Source organism: Chelonia mydas, chromosome 7 (assembly GCF_015237465.2).
Source record: "Chelonia mydas isolate rCheMyd1 chromosome 7, rCheMyd1.pri.v2, whole genome shotgun sequence".
NCBI lineage: Eukaryota > Metazoa > Chordata > Testudines > Cheloniidae > Chelonia > Chelonia mydas.
The window spans coordinates 16,595,940-16,622,570 of NC_057853.1; the positions used below are offsets into that span (position 1 = coordinate 16,595,940).

The window sequence follows — 26,631 nt, forward strand, 5'->3', positions numbered from 1 at the left end:
CTGGGGCTACTTTGAGTTGGTGTGTCTTGATCTGGGGGGAGCTTGCTTCTGATGATGAGCTTGGAGAGGTTTCGGTGTTGTTTGAAGTCCAAAAGTGGGGGTTGAGGAAAGACTTCTTTCAGGATGGGGTCCCCATCAAGTATAGGTTGTAGTTGTTTGACAATACCCTGTATGGGTTCCTTTGTGGGATGGTGGGTGACAACTAGGCGTGTATGGTCTCTCTCTCTCTCAAAACGTAAGTTGGTCCAATAAAAGAGATCACTTCACCCACCTTGTCTATTTAATATCCTAGGACCTAAACAGCTCCATGAAAACTGTTTTGTAACCTGAGTGGTATCTATAATGGTTGCTATCCACTGGTGCTCATCACAGTAGAATCTTCGGTACATTGTATAATTAAATCCTATTTAAACATCAGTCCTTAAAAACTGATCACTTAAACGTCATAATGTCTGCTAGTTGAGGTCTTGAGTCTAGAAATAGTTAAGATGATGTTTAGCTGAGCTTGATGGTATTGATCTTGTGTGCAAAATTGTAGAATAATTTGGAAAGGGTCAAATTCTTCCCTTTGGTACACATACAGAACTCCCATTGAACTCAGCAGTACATATCTCGGCAGATTATGGCCCAGCATGTGTTCTGTGATTGATGACTTTAAAAGGAACAAGAAATCTTTTGGCTAGAACTTTCTTAAAGGTTGCTGCTTGCTATTTCTCTTCCACATTCTGATGAATTAAATGAAGCTCTCTCTGTGTGTTTTTGTGTAAAATACATAATATTTCATTGCAGAGAGTGTAAAAATAAAATGTCTTTCTTTGGTTGCTCGGATAGCTATAAGTGAGGTTAGAGCCTATGGTGTAAAATTTATTTTCTCAATTACATCCTGTGTTCTGATGCAGATAAATAAGTGTGCTAAGTTATTCTTCCTCTGGTCTCCCACTGAATCCCATTCCCTCTATTTCAGACTTTGAGGCCCTAATCCTGCATTTTGCTCCACATTGGAGAAGAGCTCCAGCCTTGCATATCCTATTGCAATTTCAGAGCCTTTGATTATAGGCTGTTATGTGCAGCAACCATGTTCATTTGCTGCCTAGGAGAGCATTAAACCCATTCTCAGCACTTTATTATTATTATTATTATTATTATTATTTATTATTATTAATAATAATAAATTGTTAATAAAAACATTATTGCCATTACTGTTGTTTATTGATGTAGCACCTAGAAGCCCCAGTCATGGACTTCGTCCCTCTTCTGATAGGGTCTGTATGAACACAGACCAAAAAGATAGTTGATGGCCCAAAGAGCTTACAATCCAATAATATCAATACTAACTGCACAAGCAAAAACTAAGTTACAAAAGCGTTATTAAGGTTTCAAAGTTAAGCACTCAAAAGTTGGAAATGCCAAATTAAGGTTGCCTGTGCAATTTTAAATTCAGGCTCCGTTGTGTGTATGCATTATAACAGTCTTTAATTACATGATCACCTACCATGTTTTTCCCCACATAACCCCTGCCTCATTCAGTGCACAAGATAAACCGTGCTCAATCAATGAGCAGTTTTTCAGTATTTTGTTTTCCCCTCGTTGTTCTGTGTGGCCCCATACATTATTTCCTGCACGCTATTCAAATTCTGCTCTGGAGACAGCATTATTAATTTCCTCATGAGAATTTCTATGTTGCTCATCACTATGTATCTGGGTGCTTTACAACCAATCTAAATGCATTTTCACAATTCCCTGTAAGGGGAGGTGGTATTATCTTCATTTTACAGGTAAGGAGCTGAAGTACAGATTAAGGTTAAAAAATTCCGCTAATTTTGGGTATACAATTTGAGATGCCTAGGATCTGATTTTTTGGGGTGCTTAGCATTTTATACCACTTCATATTTTCAAAACACAGCTCCCATTGACTTCAGATGCAGTTGTGGGTGCTCAGCAATTGTGCAAATCAGACCCCAAAATAGCAGTTGGGCACCCAGAAAATGAGGAACACGCAATTAGTGATCACCTATGAAAAGTTTAGGAGTACTTGTGGCACCTTAGAGACGAACACATTTATGTATTTTAAGTCTTCAAAATTCGAATCATATTTGTAATTTACTTCTGAATTAGTGAGTATTCAAATAAAATAACCACTATTTATACAGGGCCTAAGTAAAAAAAAAAAAAAAAAATGTTTTCAGGTTCTTATGTTCCATCTGGTAACTTGTCAGCAACAGTTGCGTAGCAGAGCCAATTTTCAAAGTTGTGCTGGAACCATTGTTAATTATGAGAACAAATACGCAAAATATTGTTAATGTAAAGCTCTACTAGAAATACAGTAGTTGCATCAATCATTTCAAGTAGGAAATGATAGGAAAATAAAGTATTATAAAAATTCAATTACATAAAAAAATATTAAGGATGACATTCTTTCTTTTGAATTTGTTTTCTTCTCTGTAAATTTCATTCTCACTTTAAATCTTTAACACAAATGTGATCATAAAGTTTTTTAATAAATGTAATGCTGATTAACAATTTAAAAATGACAATAATTTACACTTTAATATTGCCTTTTACTTAGATATCCAGTATTTTACAAACAGCTCTCCTTTGAGATATGTAAAAATAATCGTACTAAGCATGCCAATTTTGATTGGATGTATTGCTGGAGGTTTAATCACATTACATAATCTTTAATTCCTGGAGACTCAAGGATGATCCGGGAGGGCTGGCAACACTAAAACGTACCCTTCTACGAGAGAAATAAACTGAATCCTGTTGGGCCAAATTAATCCCTGACATAAGTCCAATGACTTCACTGTTTTCACCAGGAATTAATTTATCTGAGATTTTAAAATTGTTTGTACTTGGTTGCATGGAGAGTGGTAGAGTGGGAAATAGAATCCAGGAGTCCTGGTGTCCAGTCCCATGGTTTTCAGACTAGATTGCACTCTACCTTATTTTGCTACTGCTTCACTGTTGTCTAATGTGCCTATACATATGACATACATCATCATGGAAATGAAAAGTCAGCTTTTTTGTAAAAATAGTAATGTGGATTGGTCCAGGAGTAAGTGGAATGTGTAATATCCTAGTCTGAAAGTTGACTAGCTATGTGCAATTGTTTCTAAACAAAATATTTTCTCTGTAATATCCCAATGCATAACCCTGCATTATAGACTAATGACCTGTGAAATTTCATTTTAAAAAATAAATCTCTTTTAGGGTTATATGACTTCAAATATATGTCTGAATTCCAAAAAGGACACTGCCAAGGTGGATGCATCCAAAATTTAACCAACCTTGAAATGTCCATTTTTAATGTAAAAGTTCTCTGTGGTTATAAAATTGTTCATCTTCCTGAAATGCAAGCTGTTGCATTGCTTACTTTCCCACGTTCCAGAAGTGACTGCCAACAACAAAACCAAGCTGTAGTTTGGCTTTCTCCTGTACGTGCAATGCGACCATTTGTACTCATGTTACATGTTTCTTCCTAGGACACAAATATAAAGCTAGTATCATAGATCCAATTATAAATCACCCAATCACGACTCTCTTCTTTATATTTATTTTCTTGATCATTGATGCCATTCACTAGAAACTTGTTCTGCTTGCCCATTAAGATGCTAGGCTTCTGTAGTACAGTATGCTAAGTCCATTGTTCCTTGAGCACACTGAATCTATTAACATGCCAACAATATTCATGGCTGTGGTTCTCAGTGTTACATGGGATGTTTTGACAGGAATACGAAGTGTATTGAATATGGCTCGAACTGTAACTGATGGAAAGTAGAAGAGGTCTGTCTTAGATCGAACCTATAATATATTACATACGTGCACACATGTAACTGAGAGCATCAGCTGGCATATTGGTGATGTAACTGAGAATAAAAAGTGACCCAACAGATGAAAGCTCCATGTCATCAGGGCTTTGTGCAACCCTCTCCAGCCCTGAGGCTTGAAGATTGGCTGCTGCCACATGCATCCCCGAGAAGGAGTTTCTTGGCTTCATCCATCCCAAAACTAGGACTTTTGAGGGTTTCCTCTATCCTTCTCACTGAGCATGTGGGGCATGCGTTAGCCCATTCCTTACAAGTCTTGTCTGCTCACAGTGCTCCCGTATAGGCCCATCGCAGGATTCACGTGGGGCAGAGAGGTGAATTACACCAAATGGGTAAGGTAAACCTAGAGATATGGAACCCTTCCACTCAGGGTTAAGATGCTGTTATAAATTAAAGTAATCAAAATGACTGTATTACAGAATATTGGTAATCTTAGCAATAACATCTAGAGTACTCAATGCTAATGACTCCATAATAGTTGTTAACTTTATTAGTAATTTGTGAAGGCCAGTTACAGTACAGGAATTTCCTTATGATGTCAGTGGAGGAATAAGTTGTAAGGAATAGTTACAGCCTGATTCTCCTGTTACCTACACCAGTTTTCCATTAATTTCAATGGAGTTATCTCTCATTTACCTCAGTGTTGGTGGGAGTAGAATCAGGCTCTTAATGTCTATTATTGCAAATATCCTACGGGGAAACCAGTAAAAATGGACATTAACTAGCAAAGTCCACATTATAAAAGACATTCCTGCCCATCATTTATATAGGGCAATCATTCTGATTTCCAAATTTGTCTTCAGATATGAGGTTATCTCTATTTGTTAGAGTAATGGTACCTTGGAGAGTTAGTTTGATGTTGAAGGTTACCTGCAGAACAGATTAGAGGAGAGGCTTATTCAATCGTTACAGTTAAGCCACAAATGGTTTGGGCCCTGTCTATCTGAGGGATTGCCTTTCTCTTTCCCTGGCTTATAGCACAGCCTGAGCGTACAGCTCCTCTGGTTTAGAAAGGTGTGGTCTTTGAGTAGAACTGGCACCCCCTTGGTCTGAAAGAGGTTTGTTTTTGTTAATTTTGAATAGAAACTTGAAAGTATTCTTCTAGATTTTACCATGTGGAGTGGAGTGAGGATTTTGAGGTAGGGGCCGAAAGGTCTTATTATTTATGGTGGCTTTAGATTGATATACAAGTTTTACTGTGCAGTTATGTTATGGGATATGGTGGTGTTATCCAATGGGAGTGGGCTTTGTTTTGCTTCTATCTGTGCATCTTATGGCAGCATGGAGAGTTGTAGTGGCTTCTCATTTTATACCTCTGAAATTTGAGCCCATCTGTTGGTTCTTTATCATGTCAATCCTTAGTCTTCTGAGATTTGTGATGGGGTGTGTTCCTCACACTGGCCCTGAGAGTGTGGAATTAGGCCTGGTGGGCCCAATCAGCCAATTAAATGCAAATGGGGGAGATGTAGGCTGAGTGGAGGGAGTTAATTAGAAGGAAGCTCACCTGTAAGGGAACAGGTGGGGCTTCTATAAAGCCAGAAGGCTGGAAAAAGTGAGATGGGATGGGCAGGGAGGAAGCCTGCAGTTTCTCTCCCTGAGGTAAGGGAGACAGAAGGGGTGATGGGAACTCCTGAGAAAAGGGCCAGGACCTCATAAGGAAGGGTTTAACTCAGTGATGGGCAATCTGAAGCCTGCTGGCCGTCAGGGTAATCCGCTGGTGGGCCGCAAGACAGTTTGTTTACATTGAATGTCCTCAGCCATGGCTGCCCGCAGCTCCCAGTGGCCACGGTTCACTGTTCCCGGCCAATGGGAGCTGCGGGAAGCGGCGGCCAGCACGTCCTTGGAAGGGAAAATCACTGTGTGACCTGGCCAAAGGGCTAAGTCATGAAGCAGCCATACTTGTGATTCTGTGAGTGGGAGAAGAACAGCAATGTTGGAAGGCCAGAAAGAGGGCGCTGACCTGGGTGGGCTAATCCCCCCAAATTGTGAGGAAGCAGTGCCACCCAGTGGTGAGCAGAGCACCCCGTGACAGGATTATATTATAAAGTGGCTTGGTTGTCAGATCCTTAGTATTTTGAATTAATTATATTTTACTCCTCAGTTTGTTGTTAGTATGTCTAGAGCTCAGAGGGGGTATTCTATTAAATTTTAAACAGAGGTATAAATCATATGAGTTAGCTTCTTTGACATACAAGCAGAATTGGTCTTCAGACCCCCTGCACTGCCGATATTTATAGCTCTGCCTATATCAACTGTGGGTTACAGGAAAGTAATGTCTCTAACATTACCTGGGAGACAATTGATGTCCTAAATGTATTTACAGTACTTGATCTCAAGGGAGCAGGACAGATCAGTGTCACACTTGTCTCTTTCTTCCTGTCCTACATGTAGGTATGTATTCTTGCCAAAAGAAGAGCAGAAGCAATTATATAGATTAAGGTTTCTTTGTTTATATATATATGTGTGTGTGTGTTACATAACTCTGAATGTCATTACAGAATAATATATTTGAAATAGCTGACACCAGTAACAGATGCTGCTATGTCATTGTATCCTGTTTGGACTGTGCCATTTACAGATGAAGAATGTATACAGACAATAGGAAGAATTTTGACAGCATCCACAGAATTTATGGATATGTAGACTGTGACTATAATATCTACCCTATATGCTGGATTCACAAACATATGAGGAGTGAATGTTTTGATGTCGGCACTTAGCCAGCTGCTGAAATATTGTTTACATAAATTATGGCTGCTTATTTGATACCATAAGCATGCTGCATTTTTTAAATTAAATCACTTTTAATAATTGCCATCAGGTCTTAATAATGTTGAGCGTTCTGTGACTACCCTTTGAAGGCTTGTTTAATGACTTCTTCAGAAATACAAGAAATCTGTCACAAGAGACTCCTGAATTAATATAATAAAAGCACCATTGAAACAAGGTTTTGATTCTTGCCCAGCACGAGAGTTGCATGCCATGAAAATTATAGTTGCTGTATTCTACATGCTGCATGTCATGCTCCACTGAAGTATGTGAAGACCTGGATTAACCAAAGATTGAACAGGAAAGACCAAAAACTGAAAGAGAGATTTTGAGAAAGAGAAGGTATAGAAATCATCCAGTTGGCTACTTTTTCACAGAAAACATATAATGTTGCTATATGAAGAGACAAAGGAGAATCAGCAAATCTAAACCAGTGTTCAATTTCTACATTGGTTAGAACTGCTCGTACAAGAGACTTTTTTCCTTGCTGTTTTGTTTTCCATTCTTCTGTGTTCCAGTTTTGTCCTATTCAAAAGAATTGCATGAAACTGGTAGGAGGATCATGTCCTTTCTGTTCTTCTGTGGGAATCACAATGATGTACAGCTGAGAATATAGTGAGAGGTGAGATTAAACTTTCTGTCAACATCTTCAGATAAATCTTTTGGAAGCGACTCAGACTCTTGGTCCATAAATAGCTACTGTGTTTTCTCCTCCTCCTGCTGTACTTAGATATTCCTTTTCAAATCCAATGCGTCAATAATGCACTCTCCTTTAACTATGTTTTGTCTTTAAATTCGAGTTGTCAGGTGTGTTGACCGTGCAGGTAATAGAGTTGATGCATGAACAGGAATATACCTCTAACTGGAAAAACAAACAAAAACAGCTGTGTGATAGAAACAACAATAGATTCAAGATCACAGTGGGAGTGGGCTTTATGTTTTGCTTTTATCTTTGCATCTTATGGCAGCATAGAGAGTTGTAGTGGCTTCTCATTTAATACCTGAAATTTGAGCCCATCTGTTGGTTCTCTATCATGTCAATCCTTACTCTTCTGAGATTCTCCAGGAACATCTTAATGCTCTTTGGCCGTGGATTCAAGAAGCGTTTCTCCCAGCAGAGACACAAATGTATGATGTTGAAGCTACAGAAGAAAAAAGATAGTTATTTGTAACACTCTAATGGCTTTTTGTTTTTTCCAGGTATATTTAACAATAATAGTTGCGGGAGGCAGAGCATGTAAGTGAATTTACTTCTGGAGCCATATGTACAGCAGAATACAACATTCTGCTTAGCTACTTCAGAGGGCATGAAAGGGGAGAGCATCTGCAAGACTGATGCTGAAGATGGGGTTGGAGGTAAGAGCGCTTGGCTATCATTGCCCTTACCCCAACTGACTGAGTGATTAGGATATCTTCACGGAGACTGGATTTGGAAAGCACAAAATGGGCCCAGATTACCTCTCTGTTACTACAGTGTTACACTGGTTTTAGTCCATTGAAACTGAGTAAACTGCAGTAATTCAGAGGTTACTCGGGCTCGATGGTTGTTAGCAGAATGGATGTTAAGGATACTTTCTGTATTATATTTTGGCTCCATTGTTCATGTTAGTAACAAGATAAATTTCACAGAAGTTTGGTGGGTAGAACTTTTACAATACCCATGTTTAGATCTCTTTTAACATAGCTTTTCATTCTTTTTCCTATGAGAAGCTTTTGACCTAGTTCTTGAGATCTCTACCACTTTTCTTCCCTTTCAGCTCTTATATAGGCTTTGTGATTAGCAAACTTTATCTGAAGAAGTCTGGTTGAGGCGCTATTCAATGGCCATTTACAATGCTCTGTAACAGGCTATAGAATACATGAGTTATTGATATGAGACACTCCCTCACATAATATTTAGGGTTGCATCTTTTCCCCTAAACCCTGTGGTTTCAAATGCAATGTTTAAAAGCCACATTTTCTATGTGACAGCACATAGCAACATGACATAACTGCAGGGTCAGCCCTAGCTTTGATTATATCTTGCTTGCCAGAGAAATAAAAAACCCCAAAGTTTCAAAAATGCTTTTTGATATTGCATGTTCCATCCGTGTCAGCTTCTTAAATATCCTCCTTATTTAGCTCTCAATAACTCTTTCCATCTTTCCTGGTTTTACTATCAGTCTCTTGACTATGGATTGAATAAGTGTTTGAGGTGGTCTTCCTCTTGGTTGCCTATGCAGCTTTCCATGTAACCTTGCCCTTCTTTCAACCAGACTCCAGCAACTTCTCAACCTTTGCTTGTGCTCTTTCACATCACTCTTAAAGTAGCCCTGACTGTAGTGATGAACTTTGGATGCCTCTTGATTACTTTGGCATATGTATGTTACAGCACTCAGTATTGTGCAATGGCTGATATCAATAGCAGTTACAGAAGAGAACTGCATTTCTTCATCTTGTGTCTAAGAATTTGTGAGCATTCCTAATTATTATGCAGTAGGAGGCTTCAATATGGAAGCAGCGCCAGCATCATCTTCCCTTTTGAACTGAGGTAGCAGTCAGCATCCTCCAGGGCTTTATTAGAAGCAAAGAAGGAGATTCAAGTTGGACTTCCTGTCCGTATGCTTCACTCCCCTAATATCACAGAAGGGAGGAGTAACGTGAGGAATGTGTATGAAATTTTAAAATGTGAAAAGCAAGTGTATCGTGACAGTACACACAATCAATACCAATATTATACATATTTAAATTCTACTGTTTTTTTTAATGTGCATGAAAGATATTAACAGCAATGAGACTAAACCAAAAGTAAAAAGCAAACAGCCTCCTTTCTCACACGCCCACCAAAAACTATTCAGAGTAATAGCCTAAAATACTGTAGCAACATTATTATTAATTGTCTTCAAGTTCCCCTTTCTGAGGTGCCTTATTCCATGTTCCTTCAAATTTTCTTCTCTGCCTAAACTGCCAAAAATGGTCCAACTGTTGTTTGTTTATTATATAGGAGATTTCTTTTTAAAATAAAAGATTACATGGTAGTTTGTTGTATGCGGAGTCCTCAGATATTAATAGAGTTTATTATATAGCCACTTACAGCTGGTTGTAACTTTGTGAGGTGCTTGTTAAAATGATGATTTTGCTCCATTTAGAAAAATCTGACAGGTTCTTGCATGGACTCTGTTTTTCCTTTGCCGCTGCCCAGGGCTTATTGTTGAGTTCTAGAAGTGCTCTGCATGTTCAAAGATTGACTGAGATTTTTTTATAGTCGTACAGTAGCAATTTTAATGTGATGGTATAATTTAGCTTTAAGTAACTGAATGAATTTATGTAATAAATTCAGTGTGACTCATTAAACTTGACTTCCCAAATGTCCATTTATCAGAATGTTAAGTTTGATGGAGCATGAAGTGAAAGAGAAAGAGCTGATTGGCCAGCTGGGCTCTCAATCGCTCAGAGTCAGGCGATGGACTTCCCTTCCCATCCTGGATAGGGAAACTTTCTATAAAACTCCCTAGCTTCTGGCTGAGAGAGTTGCATGAGGAGTGGTCATTTGAAAAAAGTCTGGGCCTACTGGTGGTATTTATTCCTTGTTCTTTTGTTGTTGTTGTTTGTTTGGAAAAAAAAAAAAGAACCTGGGCATTATTTTTGTAAAACACTTCCGAACTGGGTCTGGCTGCTTATTGGACAACCTTGATGCTGCACTGTGCCACATAGTGATTATTCAAGCTGCGTTCCTATCTGCACACTACTGCCCAGAAATCTCTTCTAGCTTGCACCTGTTCGAATGGTACAGGTATCTGAGTTCTGAAAACCAAACAAAAGTTTTGTGTATGCTGTTACGATCACTGAGTTATTTGCTAAGTTGTGCTTTGTTCCCAACAATTTGTGCAGTGCTTTGTGCAATAATTTCCATCTCTTGCTTGAGAATTACTTAAAATAAAAAGTCCATGCCACTCAACTCTTACCATATACATAGTTTTAGATGAACTTACCATAAAATTGTATTAAAAAGAACAATTTTGTAGACTGTATATATAAACAATTTCATTGCTCTGCAGAGGCTTTTGTCAATTTAAAATAGGCATGGGATGGAAAGTTTATTCCAAAGACACGTCAGTCTCCTTGAGTAGATTTTTAAATCTTCTTTTAGCATAAGTAATAACTGTGATTGCACGTGCGAGTCCAGAAATTACACATGTAAATTGTATGCATACATTTTTGTATGCACATGTTGCACATGCACGGTTCTACAAATCTGGGGCTTATAGTATGCATATGTGCTGGGTATATAGTATACAGATAAGAAATAGCTATTTTGAGCTATAAATAATCATATGATCACTGCAAGTTCTTCTCAGTTTTCAGCCCTTTATTTACCTTCATATTATGAATGCAACTTTGTTTTATGGATTTTTGCTCAGTCTCCTTCCACAGATAACTTTTCTACTAAAGGTTTTCTTTCCCCTTATGTATTTCCACGCATATGCTTCTTGCATATAATATGTTTAATCAGTATTGTTTGTGTTCAGAGTTTCAATTCCAAGATCACTTCCCTTGGCTTGCCTTTCTGTTGCATTACTAATTTGGTTATGTAGCTCAGTTCAGCTAAGGCCATTTAAAAGCATTTTCCTTGTCAGTGTCTGGAAATGTAATCTGGTCTGTAATCAACGAGAGCAGAGTGGAATGATAAAAAAGGACAGTAGGTAAATCTTCAAAACCTGGAACCTATTTCACCTTGCTGAATTATTTGAAAGGAACTGGATGTTGCTAGTCTAGATTTGAATTATAATTGAGCTTTACACCAGATGATATCTTAATCATAATGTGTAGGTTGGCAGAACAGAGCTTTGCAGTTTGATACTTTGCAGTTTGGCAGCCTGTATGGGGGAGGGAAATTGCACAAATGTTGAAAATGTATATGGAGGAATTTTATATTTGCTGGTCTCAAGTACAACTGAGTGAATGATTCACTGCAAATAATTTCTGGGACATATTTAGACGCTTTCTAGTAATGGGATACCCATAGGAAGATAGTGATCTCCTTAGCTGTCCTCATTATACAACATTTACTCAATTATGTTTTATTGTTACAATCAATTGGATTGATTGTGAGCAGTTTGTGTGTTTGGTTCAAGTTGGGTTGATCATATATCAAATCTTTGTGTTTCCTCCACAAAACTGCATTCACTACAGAAATGACCTAAAAAAAATTAGGAGATTTTGCCTACAACCCCTGTGCCCAAAGTTAACTATTATTAATGCTGTTTTTTACAGTGGTGCCTACAAACCAACCTAAAAAAGGCCACATTGTGCTAGGCATGACACAAACATAGAGAAAATAGACAGTCCCTGACCTGAAGCCATTACAATCTAAATAGACAAGACAGAGAGAGGACGGGGGAAAGGATAGAAAATATAAGCAGAATTCACTGTAAATAATTTACAGGATGTATTTAGACTCAATTTGTGCTATTGTGGACTTGATCCTCAGGTGCAGTGAGTTTATCCTAGGTGCAGCTGAGCAGAGTGTAAAGTTAAAAAAGGTCCTAATACCCCTTTCTGTACCCTGATCTTGGGTTGACTAGGCACCTAAATGGCTCTGAGTAATTGAAAGCACCCTGGGAGGTAACATCTTCTGGGAAATCCTTGGTTGATCTTTTAGGACAGCTTTCTGTTGTCTTTGTGCTTTCTCAGCCCAAGGCTGAGAATCTGGCCATGTGAGTGGGAGGGAGAAGCAATTCATTAACCCATTCAAGTTCTTACCACAGTCAAAGATGGAATTCTGCCATGGTTCTTTTAATCAGAAAACAAACAAAAACAAACCTTTTCTGCAGCAGAAATGGTGAATTTTGTCCTCTGCCACATTCATGTGTTTTGCAAAAACTCTTTAACAGTGTGACTTTTCACATACCCAATCTAAAAGTGAAAACTGATGTGAGCTAGAGCTTGCAATTCTATTAGTACCATTCAAATTAAGGATGATAGCAAAAATAATTTCTTCTCATGAATCTCCATCGTAAATGATCAAAGATCACTGACATTTTTGTGAGAACTTGTTCAGGGCTGGCACGGGTCTTTAAAAGCCTGCATATTTATTCTTTCATATTGCCACTGAGAGCCAGTTTCTTGTTAGGCCCAGATCAAGTCCATATAGAGCTCCACTAACTTTAGTGGGACTCTACATAAGTACCAGGGGTCTGACTGCACATAGCTCATCGTAAGACTGGGATCTTTGTAACTGCAGAAGGATCCTCAAGCTGAGGTTGGAAGAAGGTGTCATATAGTAAGTAATTGAACAATTGGACTGTGATATTACAGCTGTTCAAAAAGTAATATTTTGCAGTGTCATACCATTATATCATCAAAGTATCTCGGAACACTTAACAATCGGTGATTACATTTTGCAAAACCCTGGTGAGACTGGTAAGTATAACAGCACATATTACAGCTGGACAAATTGAATCATGCGGGTGTTTCTTGCCAAAGGTAAGACAAGATAATGGCAGACTTGGGGAATAAAACCTAGAAGCCCTGGCTCCTAATATTGTACTTTGTTTACCCCTCAGACATCATTGTCCCAATTTATTACTGGCAGATGTTGTCACAGTTCAGGGCAACTGCACTTGTATTTCCCCTTTATAGTCCAGCAAGGGCACCTACTCATAGGCTTTTAGCTCCCTGGCTGTAACTGCTCTTGAGTGGAGACATACGCCTCCCTCCCTCATGACCAGGCTATTTTCAGGATGCACAGTTCCCTGATTATACTCTGAATTCACCAGCAAAGTCAAATTGCCGACGTAGACCTGCTATGCCTTTCTCCTTAAAGTTGGTGAATGATGCAATTGTCATAATTATAAGTTACCGCACAACACTTCCTATGCAATCCTGTTTTATTCTTAGGGTATAAGCCTTTCAGAGAAAACATATTAACAATAATAGAAGAACCTACACAAAAGCTAATAAGCTTACCAGAGCTCACCCCACTTGCTCCAACATGGGCTCTGGCAGGTGATTCCTTCAAAATAGGTCTCTTTTGTGGTCACAAGTTCACAACAGTGTTAGCTTAGAACTGGTATGCAGTCTTATGGGGCCTCAGTAAGCCAAGTCCTTCCAACCCTTCCCTAAGGATTGGGGCCCTCCATGGACCCAGAGGTCTTGTCTATTTGATGGATCAGGAAGACAGCCCTAAGCCTGTTTAAAAACCAGACTATTTATCAAAAAATTGTCTTTGTCTGTTGGTCCCTGGAAAATCCACACTGGGTCTTTGAACTGTCTTTGAACAGATGATCAGCAGACCAAAGGTCCACCACTCCAGGTGAAGCTTCAACGGCTAAGTCCGTAGGTGAGGGCTTCCAATCCCCACCTCCTCAGTACTTCCTAGGGATTCCACTTCACACGCATTGCAAAAGATCAATTGTGTCTGCTATATTGTTGAACACACTCTTCTGAAGTTCACATTGGACCCCAAAGATATTAAATGTAATTCAGTAAGGTATATTAACTGAATTCATAAGGTTTTCCCAGGATATTGTCATATCTGTCACAAATGTGTCCAGCTGTGTGTACTTTTTTACATGAGGAATGGTGACTCTCTCTCTCTCACACACACATATATAATATAGTTTAGGGACAGGTAGGTAATGTTCCCTGAATAAAGTATACAAGAAATTTCATAAATGGTATTCAGATATTATATTGGATGAATATTTTTTTTGACTAGCTCTAGTTTTGTTTCTTTACTTTTTGACATAAACTATCATTTATTTTTTTAAAAATCCAATAAATAACTATTTTTGTAGTCCCCTTGTCAATCATATTATTTGTTTATCACAATTTGCTAATGACAGAAAGGAACAATGGCTAAGGCTCTATACTCATACTCAGACTATTGGTTTCAATTTCAGGCTCTACTACAGAGTTCCTGTGTGATCTTGGGAAAACCATTTAATCTCTCTGTGCCTATGTTCCCTACCTGTAAAATGTGGATAATATTTAGTGTGTAAGATCTTTGTTACAGGATATGTGCAGCGCCTAACACAGACCCTAAATTCCATTGCTAATGGTAATACAAATAAGAAATAATAAAACATTTAAAGTAATTATTCTTGAAGCATCACTGCTTATTTCCTTTTTAGTATTTGGTGACAGTACCAATTCATTTGACTGTATAAATTTGGAATCTTTAAGCTAAGGTTCTGCATTTTGATGGCAATCAATGGATTTTGAAGGGCTCATTAATTCCTACAGGAAGAGAAGAGAAGTGCATAGTAAATGTGTGCAAACTGTGCTGCTTCAGGTTGCATTTACAGTAGGCATGTTAACTGAATTCTCCTGAGCTTCCTTTAGTTTGATTCTTCCCTTTCTCTATCTGGCTATGTCTTTCAGTGACAGACTGGTTTATGAAAGGCAGAATGTAACACCAGACTTTAAAACACCGTCTCTGCATTGTTTTAATGTGCTTTCTTCATTAAAAGACTCCAGCGTTTTCAGCATACAGAGTCCAGGCTCTCTCTCTCGGAGATGGATCCCTGTTGCTTGTACTGCCATGTCTGTGGTTAGGACTAGATTTGCCTTTGTGAATTCTTTGTCTATAAGTTGAATGGTCGCGGTGTCAAGGGTTAAAGATTTTTTTTCATTTAAAAATGCAAGAAAAAAATGAAATCATAACCACACTATTCAAAATCCTGCACTGGCTAACAACCTTCATTTCTTTAATGCTGCATGAAGTGGCTTGACTTGTATTCATCACCCAGAGAATTCTGTTCCTCACCATCTTTCTCTTTGTGTGTGTGTGTGCATTTGTGTTTGTTTTTATGTGCAGGACAGGAGAGAATTGGAAAAGATTCCCATTATGAACAAGAGGGGAAAGTTCAGTTTGTGATTGATGCTGTGTATGCCATGGCTCATGCCCTCCATCATATGAACAAGGATCTTTGTGCTGATTATGCTGGAATCTGTCCGGAGATGGAACAAGCAGGAGGCAAGAAATTGCTGAAGTATATACGCAATGTTAACTTTAACGGTGAGTTCAAAGCAATGTGTATCCAAAGCACTTCAGAGAACATATGATTTTTAAATTTAATTAGTCAATCAATTATTCATTATTTCACTGGATTTCTTAGCAAATGGAGTGGCCATCATTTATATAATCCAAGTTTAGCATTCATTTGATTGTGTACTGCTTTCCTTGAAGCAGTGAGTTTTATATATATGATTATATTTCTGACATGCAGTACTCCAGCTAGTCAAGTCCTTAGCTTCTATTGTGCAAAAGATACTAAATTGTGCAACCATTTTATGATGGCTGCACTTGGAAATTAGGATGAAACCACTGAACTCTGCTAATAACCTCACCAAAATTTGCTCTCATCACCAAAAGTGGGTGATAGACAAAAATATGTATGTCCCATCTGTCTGAGTTATATAAATACCTAATTTGGACTCCACTGCTTAAAAAAGAAACCCACAGCAACTATGGGTAATGTATAGTTTCTTGGTGTCATCCAAAGCATATCCTTTGATGTGTATCATTTCCACCTACTTGGGGCAAAAAAATAAAGGCACTTCTTTGTCACACAGGACTCGGCCTGTCTGTCATTTTCACTAGGACAACAGTTTAGAGTGTAAGGAACAGATTCATTTTCAGGTTTCAAACCAAGTGACTTAGACCTGCTAAGCAGAAAGTCTCCTGTGGTGAAGGTTGTTGCAACTTCCATTCCCCCGGAAGGCTTATAGTGAGAATATAGCACAAAAGGCAAATGTGGCTGTGGACAAACTAAAGTTAGTTTGATTCAATATATCACCTCCGCTGCCTATAATTCATCCTCCAAATAAAGGTGCTCCCACTGATCCCAATAAGGACATTGGTAACTCTAACACCAGCCCTTCCTTGAGGTACAGGATAGGCTTTCATATTTACTTTCCTGTGCCAGTGTCTATGAATCTGGCTTAAATACTATAGCAGGATTTCCCAACCTCTGAAAATTTTGTTTAAAGGTTATTTGCTTCATTAACATACATGAGGAGATTCATGTGAGCCCACCCCCAGCGCCAGGACAATTGAACAGTCACAGAAGTTAGCTTGTAATACTAACACTTTTTCCTCCTTATAAACTTTGCTAATATATGTAACAGGAGTTTTTTAAACTGTCTGCCTCAGCGCTCTACAAGATGGAGATCCAGACTTACATTTTAAAACCCGGTAGCCTAAAGTTACACATCTAAATCCATATTTAGGCCTAAATGAGGACTCATGTTCAAAAGTGCTGAATGGGAGTCATGCAACTCCTATTAAAGTTTTTGTGATAGCCAAAGACGCCCAGCACCTCTGAAAATCAGTTTTGTGACCGTACTGGGACTATTCACAAACTGAAAGTTTTGCATAAACGAAAGTGCTTTGCTGGATCACGGTTTTATTTAGGTGCCTGCCTATTGGTAGAAGTGTTCAATTTTAGGTTCATAAGTCTTGAAAATTTTCGCCACCTTCCCTGCTCCTAGAAATTTACAATCTAATAAAAAGAGAGAGAGAGAGTAGAAGAAAAGGGACTGGGAGACACAGATGGGGAAGATAAATCTTGTACTTCATGGTCTAACTTCATCACTGTAAGGGTCAGGAAGGATTTTTTTTCCCTCCAAGTAAAGCATTGCATAATTGGCACAGAGTATCAAAAGAGATGCATGAGATTTCCGCCCCCCCCCCCCCTCTTTGGATTACCTGTTGCTAGCTACTGCCAGAAGCCAAATACTGCTGGATTAATAAACTGAGCAGATAGGATTTTCCATATCTTCCTATTTCTGGAAAAAGAACACAAACGGAATGTTACAAAGCAAAAATAATACTAATTTCAGAGAAATTTGGTATTTGTGTAAATTTTACTAATTTGGCCATCCTAGAATTCTGTAGCAGATCGTTTATCTCTCTCTCCTCCAAAGGCCTCAAGGAGGTTCTTAGAAAGCAGAGCAGTTGAATGGTCATCTTATCATTTTAAGAGAGCGGAGGAAATAATCTACTTAGTGGAATTTGCCTGGATTTCAGTTTTCTCAAGTATATTCATTATTTCAATTTATTCACCCATTTTTGCAAGATTTTTTCCTCTAGTTGTAGTTGGTCACATAAGCCAGATGGTATTTTTTTATATACAACTCATAAACAGCATGGAGTCTTCAAGAAGGTAGCAGAACTTTAAAATAATAATTTTAAACTATTTCTTCTCTTGACCATTTAGGGCTGGCCCTAGATAATGTTCCTGGAAACATGAGGTGTCTTTAAGATGTATTATTCATGTGCAGAGTTTATTTTCTCTTGGCCCATTCACGTGGAATAATTGCAGCCACATCTGAGGCTTATTGCCAAGGCTCTGGAGAGATATTCTTGGAGCCCTGTTCTCTTTCTATTTCATGCCCCCATCTATTGTAAAATATACCAGGTCTGTAATGTTCTATTACTGTAGTCACAATAAATGTGTGTGCTTTCCTAGTTGTAAAGGGGTAGGGCCAGTTGTTTGTCTGGCTTGTTTAACTCTGTGCCAGGCCTTTTGCAGAAGGGCTTTTGGGAACCCTGTCTCCCTGCTGAGTCAAGCAGTGTCCTATCCCATGTAAAATATACCCCTTCCCAAACGAACATTTGCTGGTATGAGCTTAAAATTTGTTCTTGCATCAGTATGAGTGAAACTCGGTTGCGCAACAGTAAAGAAGCATAAGTGTAGCGTGAATACACAGAATTTTTTGTTGCCATATTCTCTCCACTCTGCTTTGGGATATCACATCAGAGATGGATGTCTTACACATTACTGTAATTCACTAAACAGATAGGACCAGATTGTGACAGAGCACAAGGATCCTATTTCCTGATGGCATGGTACATTCCAAGCGCTTGTTGTTGCTACAGTCCCTGCACTTGGAGAGCACGAAGAGTAATCCGTTGGTGTGCTTCTGATGGTGCATGCCATCCCAACTTGGATAGGGAAGAAGCAGAGTCCCTGGCCTAAATGGGTTGCAATCTGTACTGTTCTCCAGCATACTGAGCCACTCAGCTGAGTGTCCCCTTTTGGTGCACCCCCCGGGGAGGGTAGGACAGCTAACACTGCTTCTGGGAGGGCCAGTGGCTGAATGTCACCATTTGACATATACATAATTAAACTTCTTCTCTCTCATTCTTGTTACAAGACTTGTAATCAGAACAGAGAATGGCACAACATGAATCCTTTCTCCTGACAGTGTGAAGGAAAAAATGTGTATCCCATTCTTGTGCATTTTAAGCTTATGATCTTGTGATCCAATTCTATTTTGCATTTAGGTATGCAAACAGATCTCCTTGTAACTATGCAGCTGAAATCATCTTGCTTGTGCATGCTTCAGGGATTTTTTTCCCCCCTTACAAAGACCATGACATTCATAAAGGAAGAGCTCAAGCGATATTTTAATGAATAGAGACTGTGGATTTGTACTAGGAGCTCAGTATGAATTCCAATGTTGTCTCACAATGTTGAGAATAATTTTTTAAAAAGTCCAGATGCAGTAAGATTCTGAAAATTCAACTCATGATGCAAAGTATCTGTGTTCCCCCTCCCCTCCACAATGACCTGAAAAAGGGATTATTTTTATATGAACCACAGCTGCTCCTCAGAACTGCAGTGACTGTGAGTCATAAAAAGATATCTTAGCTTGTCACACTTAACAAGACTCTGACCCATCTCCTATTGCACTTTTCTTCATGATGAGTTTTTTTGTGGTGATTAAGAGACACAAATCCCGCAAAATCCAATAAATTGTGTCTTTGCAGTGAGATTTTCCATGTGAAAGGGGCATCATGCACTGAATTTGGTGTGTGTGTTACTTAGTCGTTGGGAACAGATGGATTAATATTTTATAACACCACTGATTGTGCAGGCAGCACCAGGGAAGAGCATGTTACTAGGTTTCCCAGTTGCCTGATGGGACTGTGGAGACTTACAATTCTCAATGAAAGGGAAAAAAAAGGTATGTCAGCCTGAATCCTCAAGAAAATCTTCCCCCTCCCTGTTATAATAAGAAAAATTAAAATAATAAATGGCACCAGTTATGAAAATAATATGCTTCAGCCTGCAGGTTTCCTAGTACCACTTCTCATTGTTTCTTATAGTCTGCATAAATAAACAGAGCACTGAGTAAAATACTGTAGCAACTTTAAAACATGCACATGAAAGAATTAGATCCTCCAATCAAATGGTGGGGCACTGTGTGCCAAAATATGCTATCAGACCCACTGGGATCGAAGACTGAGTAAGAGTAAGGACTGTAGGATTTGCACTTACTAAGCAAACCTTTTGGTTGATAGTCCAGTTACTCCATTTTTAATAAGACAGGCAACTCAGAAATCTTCTGCTTGAATTATAATCTGAGATGATCACAACAATGTACCATTCCTTACTCCAAATAGCTTCCCTCACTTTTCACTTCCTTTTGGTGTGTGGGTAGATTTCCAGATGAAGTAAATTTAAACTCATGAAAGAGGACAAGCCAGAAAAAGAAGCAAATATCAACTATGCTGCTAATTATTACTATAAATACATACTAATGGTGAATACATATTAATATAGAATCACATTTAAAATTGTTTTGCTGTATTTAACTTAGAATATAACACATGATGATTCTAGAGATAGAAGCATACTGGGTAGGGTGGGCAAGCTGCATAGATGATGTCTGGAAGAATTATGCATTTAGAGGCCAGGAGTAGGCATCCAGCACCAGATTAAGAAAAGCACTTGAGCACATGCTTAATGATAATCACATACTCGAGATTTCTTGAACAGCGGTGCTTTCATGAACCAGAGAGCAGGCTGACCAGCAGCAGTAACTAGTCTGGTGGAGCAGCTGTGATATTTAAGAACTGCATTGAAAAGCTGCATGAAGGAAGCCATTAGCAGTGCACAACAAGAAGTTGTATTGATCCTTCGAAACCCAGAAATAGGCCTGCATATTCTTGAGCACTAGCTACTGGCCCTTTACCCAGTTAACTATTTACACATACACAGGCAAGGCTCTCGTATAGTGCATTCTTGTGACAATATACATTGTCACTAGGAAAGCTTGCCAGGCCCTGACTGTTGCACAGGGCCATACCCCTGCAGGGCCCTGAACACTGTCAGCAACGTTAATGGTCCACCATCACTACCAGCAAGTGCAAGCAGCCAAACTATCCACTTAATGTTTAACAGCCCAGGAGTGAAAAGGGACTCCATGCCTTGTTTCTCCCCAACACAGTCTCCCTGGCCCAGCTGTCATTTGGACTTTATCATTTATAGATTCCATTTAAAAACGAAAAAGAAAAGGAGTACTTGTGGCACCTTAGAGACCAATCAATTTGTTAGTCTCTAAAATGCCACAAGTACTCCTTTTCTTTTTGCTAATACAGACTAACACGGCTGCTACTCTGAAATCTGTCATTTAAAAACTAGATATCATACTAATCTGCAGATACGAAATAACAAAGCTCTATACTTTCACAGGGCAACTTTTAACCTCGACTATTGTTGATTCACACCAAGTTTATTCTGCGTCTATTTAGAAGGAGAAAAAAACCTACAGTTTTATGCATGCACATGTATGTATGTGAGTAATACACTATCTGCATTACTGCCCAATTTATGGAATAGATCCTCAGGCGGTGAAAATGTATATCAGGTAAAGATCTGACCCCTAGTGTATAAAAAACACCCATTTTTTGTGTTAGTGTCATTTGGGGATGTAAGGATATACCCACAAATATTATGGAGGGCCAGATTGGACTATTATGCACTGAATTGTATTCTTTTATGTCAGCTGCAACAACATGTAGCTTGGCAAATCATATAAACGCTTTAAAAAGTCATGATTAGCTAAATCCCATTTACTGTTTTTGCTGACTTTGAGAAGGAATTTATGAATTATCGCCCTTATGCACCTAAAAATGTTTTCCCACCATAAAGATGTTCTGGCTCCATGAATCCGTAACAACAGTTACATATCTGCTTAGTATCCATAAGGAGTCAGAGACAAGAGATTTCTGTGGAAGATTTTCTGTACCAGTCTTTGAACTTAAACAGTGTCTGATCTCAGAGAGGCTGCAGTATAGACAAGAAATAATTTACGAGGGTTAGAATTTGGAAACTATGCTAATTCACTCCTTCAAACCTTCTTTCACTCACTGAAATTCAGTGAACAATAGGAATCATGAGGAAAACCGTAAACTTAAAGTTCAGTACTACAGCTGAAGAGATTTTTCATACCCGCCCTCCCTCCCCCCAAGCAATATGGTAGGAGAAAGTTTTGAATATAGATATACTAATGATCTTCTATCTTGACACAATATTGCTTTACTTCCCAGAAACCTATTTTAATACATCTTGAAACACATGTGGTCCTGGAAGCTTTCTCTTAGTTCTATCTGAAAATACTAAATTTCTTTGAACACGCATTTTAAGAAGTAGCCATACAGCCTTATAGTGTTAACTGAGTTGCACATCTTCTGGTTGGGATTCTTTTCGCAATAGCATCTCAGATGTATTAATTAGCTATCAGAATTTAATGCCTGGCTGTCATGTAACGTGTGTGTGTTTATTTTGCCCCCTTATTCGAACCTGTCTTGTTTGGATGTGCTAAGAGGATTAGGTGCTGGGGACCACCTCCTCCTACACAGCTCCTGGATAGGCGAAGGGCAGGACAGGCACATATTAGAAAGCTTGGGCAGGGACGCTGGAACAATCTGTATAAAGGGGTGCTGAGAGCCATTGAACCAAACTGAAACCCTGTGTGTGATGGAAACCATTTCAAGCCAGGGTGTCTGGCAGCACCCCTAGTTCTAGCACCTATGCCCTGTGGGAGGCTACACTAATACCCAATTCTGATCCACGGCCCCAAAAGAACTGTTCCCATGAGCTGGCTTCGGGTGTGTGGCCCCACCCCTGGATATTCTGTACATATGATGTATCCAAGCAAGCCGCACCAGGGGCATGCAGTCAGCTACTTTAGCAGCTTGAAGCATTGTTGAGTGTGTTGCACTCGGGGCCCTGACCCATCCAAGCAAGGTGGTTCTGACATCCTCAGATCTGCTGTTGCCACTTCATTGCCTCTCTCACATCACTCTACCTAGCATGCTTCACAAGAAACAGTCCAGAATCTGGCCCTATATTGTTCATGACGAAGCTACTTTTCGGCAGGTATCAGTGTCCTAGGGCGTAAACAAAGCAGCGTACGAGGAGAGATTAGGAATAGTTTTCCGATAATGTCCTCTGTTCTGTTCCATCTCAATTGCATGCTGGTTACTGGAATAAGAACAAATTGTGGAGGAGGAAGCTATTTCTGGATGCCAGTCAAGATTCACTAAACCTGGGCTGTTTTCTGATGGCAATATCTCTCAGAAGCAGATGGAACATTTTCTGGGGGAAAAAAATCATATAGAGGCTCCATTCATAGGACTGATGTTCACTAAAGAACTCCCTCAGGGGAGAAGAGGGCAGAGGTGGGGAGGGAAGCCCGTATGATATTTCATGATATGAAGCAAGGCTCATGTCATTTTACTTTACTTTTACGTTTCACCTAGTGGTATGAGTCATGATAATTAATCACAGAGAGAGGGATAGGATTATGCCACTATGTCCTAAAGCGTCCATTTAAACTGCTGTGATGATGGATGGCCTCTGCCTGAGCTGTGATGCCAGTCTAAAGCTTTTAGCCATGACCAAATAAATAAAACAAGCATTGTAAAGCTTTGGCTGTTTTTTGCTTCCTTCCTCAGGCAGTGCGGGCACTCCCGTGATGTTTAATAAAAACGGTGATGCACCAGGGCGCTATGACATCTTTCAGTATCACACAACAAACACCACCACTCCAGGCTACCACCTGATTGGCCAGTGGACAGATGACCTGCAGCTCAACGTGAGTCCAATTTACTCTATACTTGCTCACTTTCATCAGCATATAGTTATTCGATTGATTTTTGTCACCAAGAAGGAACTAGCGTAGGGGACAGTACTTAAGTTGTTTTTGTACAATATCTTCCGTTTTTCTACATGCAGCTTGTTCTCGCATAGTTCCCTATCTGGACTGATTTATACTGAGTTCTGATGACCGTGCAATTTTTTATTGTTATTTCTTTATTTTTTTGCTCATGGGAGCTCTCTAGCCGCTAACTGGGACAGTGGCTTTTTCTCTGTAATACATAGCTGTTTGAAACCTCTGGGATTTCATCTTTAGAATTGCAAATTGCTCCAAGTGTCTCCAACTTGGTGCAAAAGAAATGGATTTTTTTTTGAGTGGCTCTCATTTCCCAAGGGATATTTTTATGCACTTAGCAGTGAGGCCACTCTTACATGTGCGACTGTCCTTTCATAATGAAGTCTAGCTGAAAGGTAAGGCAATCAAATGTCTCCCAGTTATTCTTGACGTTGCCCATGTGAAATAATGAATATGATTATTTCCTTCTGCAGAGGCAAACTTTGTTCATCTGTGGAGTCTGAGTCTTTACTTTTAAATACATTTTTCATTACAAACTAAAATCCATAACGAAAACACACAAACAAAAAGAATACCTGCCCCTTGATCTGTAGAATAGGGCTGGCATGTGTCTACCTCAGAGAGGAGTTGCGAGGGTGAAATCCATTGTTGATTGTAAGGCGCTCAGAGCCTACAGTGGTGAGAGACATTTACACTCCTAGACAGGTGGAAATATTATAATTTGGAAATGTAACTTAATCTAGTACATTTTCTCCTCACTTTAATTAATGTAGTGTATGTCTTAACCAAGTAACACCAGTAATTAATGTGGGGAACCAAGGGTCACTCTTTGGAGAATATTGGGCTTCCTCTTAAATTCCGTACTCATTAAGGTATGTGATGTGTTTTGTCAGCATTATTCAAGCTGTTGTGTTTTATTTAAAGCACACTGTCTTATTAACTTGCAATTTACAATTCTTTTCTGCCAAAATATCAATATTTTTATTATCTAAATACTACTTAGTATAAACTACTCATCCTGACCTATTATAATTGAAATCAGAAATTAATAGCGCCTTTGTCGTTCTGCAGCAATTGGGTTCAGAGTTTTCATACAAAGCACTTTCCCCCCTGCTCTGGGCTTGGCTAGATTGTGTTATATCAGTGGGGTTACTACAGCAACTTCCATTCTATCTGCCTGTGTGTTCCACAAGCCGAATGCCTCCAGGAATTACCATTGGTTTGCTAGTCCTCCATGGAACTTTTCAAGAACAAGGTAACTTTTTCAGCTTCAAAAGTAGTTAGGAATTCTCTAGCCAAGGGGACCAGACTATTGACTACTATTAAATAGGTCCCAAGAGAAACTGCCAAATCCTGTAGTTCGCCTTGTAGGTTTATTTATGAGGATGACTCCCTGGATGTATCCCTGTTTCTCTATTTATATCAGTCTTGCAAATTTCTTCCGACCAACCTGCAAAAGGGGAAAATGTAAGAAGGATGGTCCAGTGAAAGGGAGACCCAGATTCAATTCCCTACTCTGCCACAGACTTCCTGTGTGACCATGGCAAGCCTTGTAGCCTGAATGTGCTTCAGTTTCCCACCTGTAAAATTGGGACAATGGTACTTCTCTATTTCACAGGGCTGTTGTATGATACATGAGGCACTCAGACATTACAGAGATGAGGGCCATGTGATAGCGAAGGTTGTTTTTTTTTTGTTTTGGGTTGGGGGTTTTTTTTGCTATAAAGAAATAACATATTTGGGTTTTTTTCCTCACTCATTTTCACCACCTCCACCATAAAGGATGAGAAAATAGATTTTGCTATTAAATGATCATGGCACTATTGCAAGGCTGATGTATATTCAGTTTATATTGAAGAGGACAAAATACAATTTACTTTCACATTCACATTTTGGGTTTTTTTTGGAGGTGGGTAGTTTTATTCTTGATACTTTTGATAACTCTAGGGTATGTTTTTATGTCCAGTTAGCAAATCGTTTCTCCTTACAATATGGAGCGCTTTCATTCTTTTCAAGCACACCTGCATGGGCTATCTGTTAAATGAACAGAAAAGGCTTAAAGCATAACATTCAAGAGGCCTCTGGGTGTTCTGTATATGTTTTTCTTTTTGTCATCATCTTACTTACAGAGCCAGTTTTATGAAGTGTCTGAGACTGGGCATTTTTCTCAGGCCTGGTTGCTTCTATGTATCTTTATATTACCTTTGATTTCACACTTCTGGCAGGAATGTTTGCAAAAACAGGGCTCGAGTTGTGCTGGAATGCTGTTCTGGCACTTTTCTCGGGGGAGGTTGTAATGGCGTTCTGGTGCTATCGTTTTCTGGAAGTGTGTTCCGGCACTTCTTTATTTAGGATGGGAGTGAAGTGCAGCATCTCTTTTTTTAGGATTGGAGCACAGCGCTAAAGACATATACTTTTTGATCTGTGCATTCACAGGGCCAGATTCTGAGCTCTCTTACAGTCAGGGTAAATATGGAATACCTTCTCTGATTTCTCATGAGTTACCCCTGGATTTACATCACTGTTTCCTGCATCAGAATCTGAGCAAAAAGCGAGTGAGAAAATATCTTGTAACATTTTTGCTGCAACAAACTCTGGCCATAAATTATGAATTTTCCATGGGGGAGAGAGGGTAGTATAATCACCAAATCTCCTTATGGTGTGATTATTTTCTAACACCTAAAACGTCTCTTCCTGGGACATAAATCACGATTTAGTGAACACTCTGGCTGCATTTCATAGTGAGGATAAAATGAGCTGATGTCTAATTTTAAGTGGGTTGACCAATATTCTACTGAAAAATGTTGGAAGTTGCATACACCCTGTAGTCAAGTGGAGTTCCGATTACAAAAATATCAGTCTACCTCCCACTAAGAGGTCCTGCAAGTACATCCTGCCTCCCACTGTTTCTTGAAGATTTTTAACATCTCTTCCAGCCCCCTTGTGACCTCCCTCGCACATATTTGATACACAGTATTTATACTTTCTCTCCTCTTTGCAGCTTGAAATGCCTGATCCTGGATTTTAGAATCAGAAATCAGACCAGCTCCATACCCATTCAAATGCAGTATCTTGACCTACC

At 39.1% G+C, this 26,631-nt stretch overlaps 1 protein-coding gene across 5 annotated transcripts in view; it reads left to right on the forward strand.

Annotated features, from left to right (window-relative positions):
• The window catches only part of GRM7 (glutamate metabotropic receptor 7), a 573,787-nt gene that overhangs the window by 383,750 nt on the left and 163,406 nt on the right, over positions 1–26,631 (forward strand). For all 5 annotated transcript variants that reach the window (XM_043551538.1, XM_007061278.4, XM_043551537.1 and 2 more), the window contains exons 6-7: positions 15,397–15,597; positions 23,332–23,471. In XM_043551538.1, the coding sequence (XP_043407473.1) occupies positions 15,397–15,597; positions 23,332–23,471 (341 nt within the window). The remainder of the gene's footprint in view (positions 1–15,396; positions 15,598–23,331; positions 23,472–26,631) is intronic.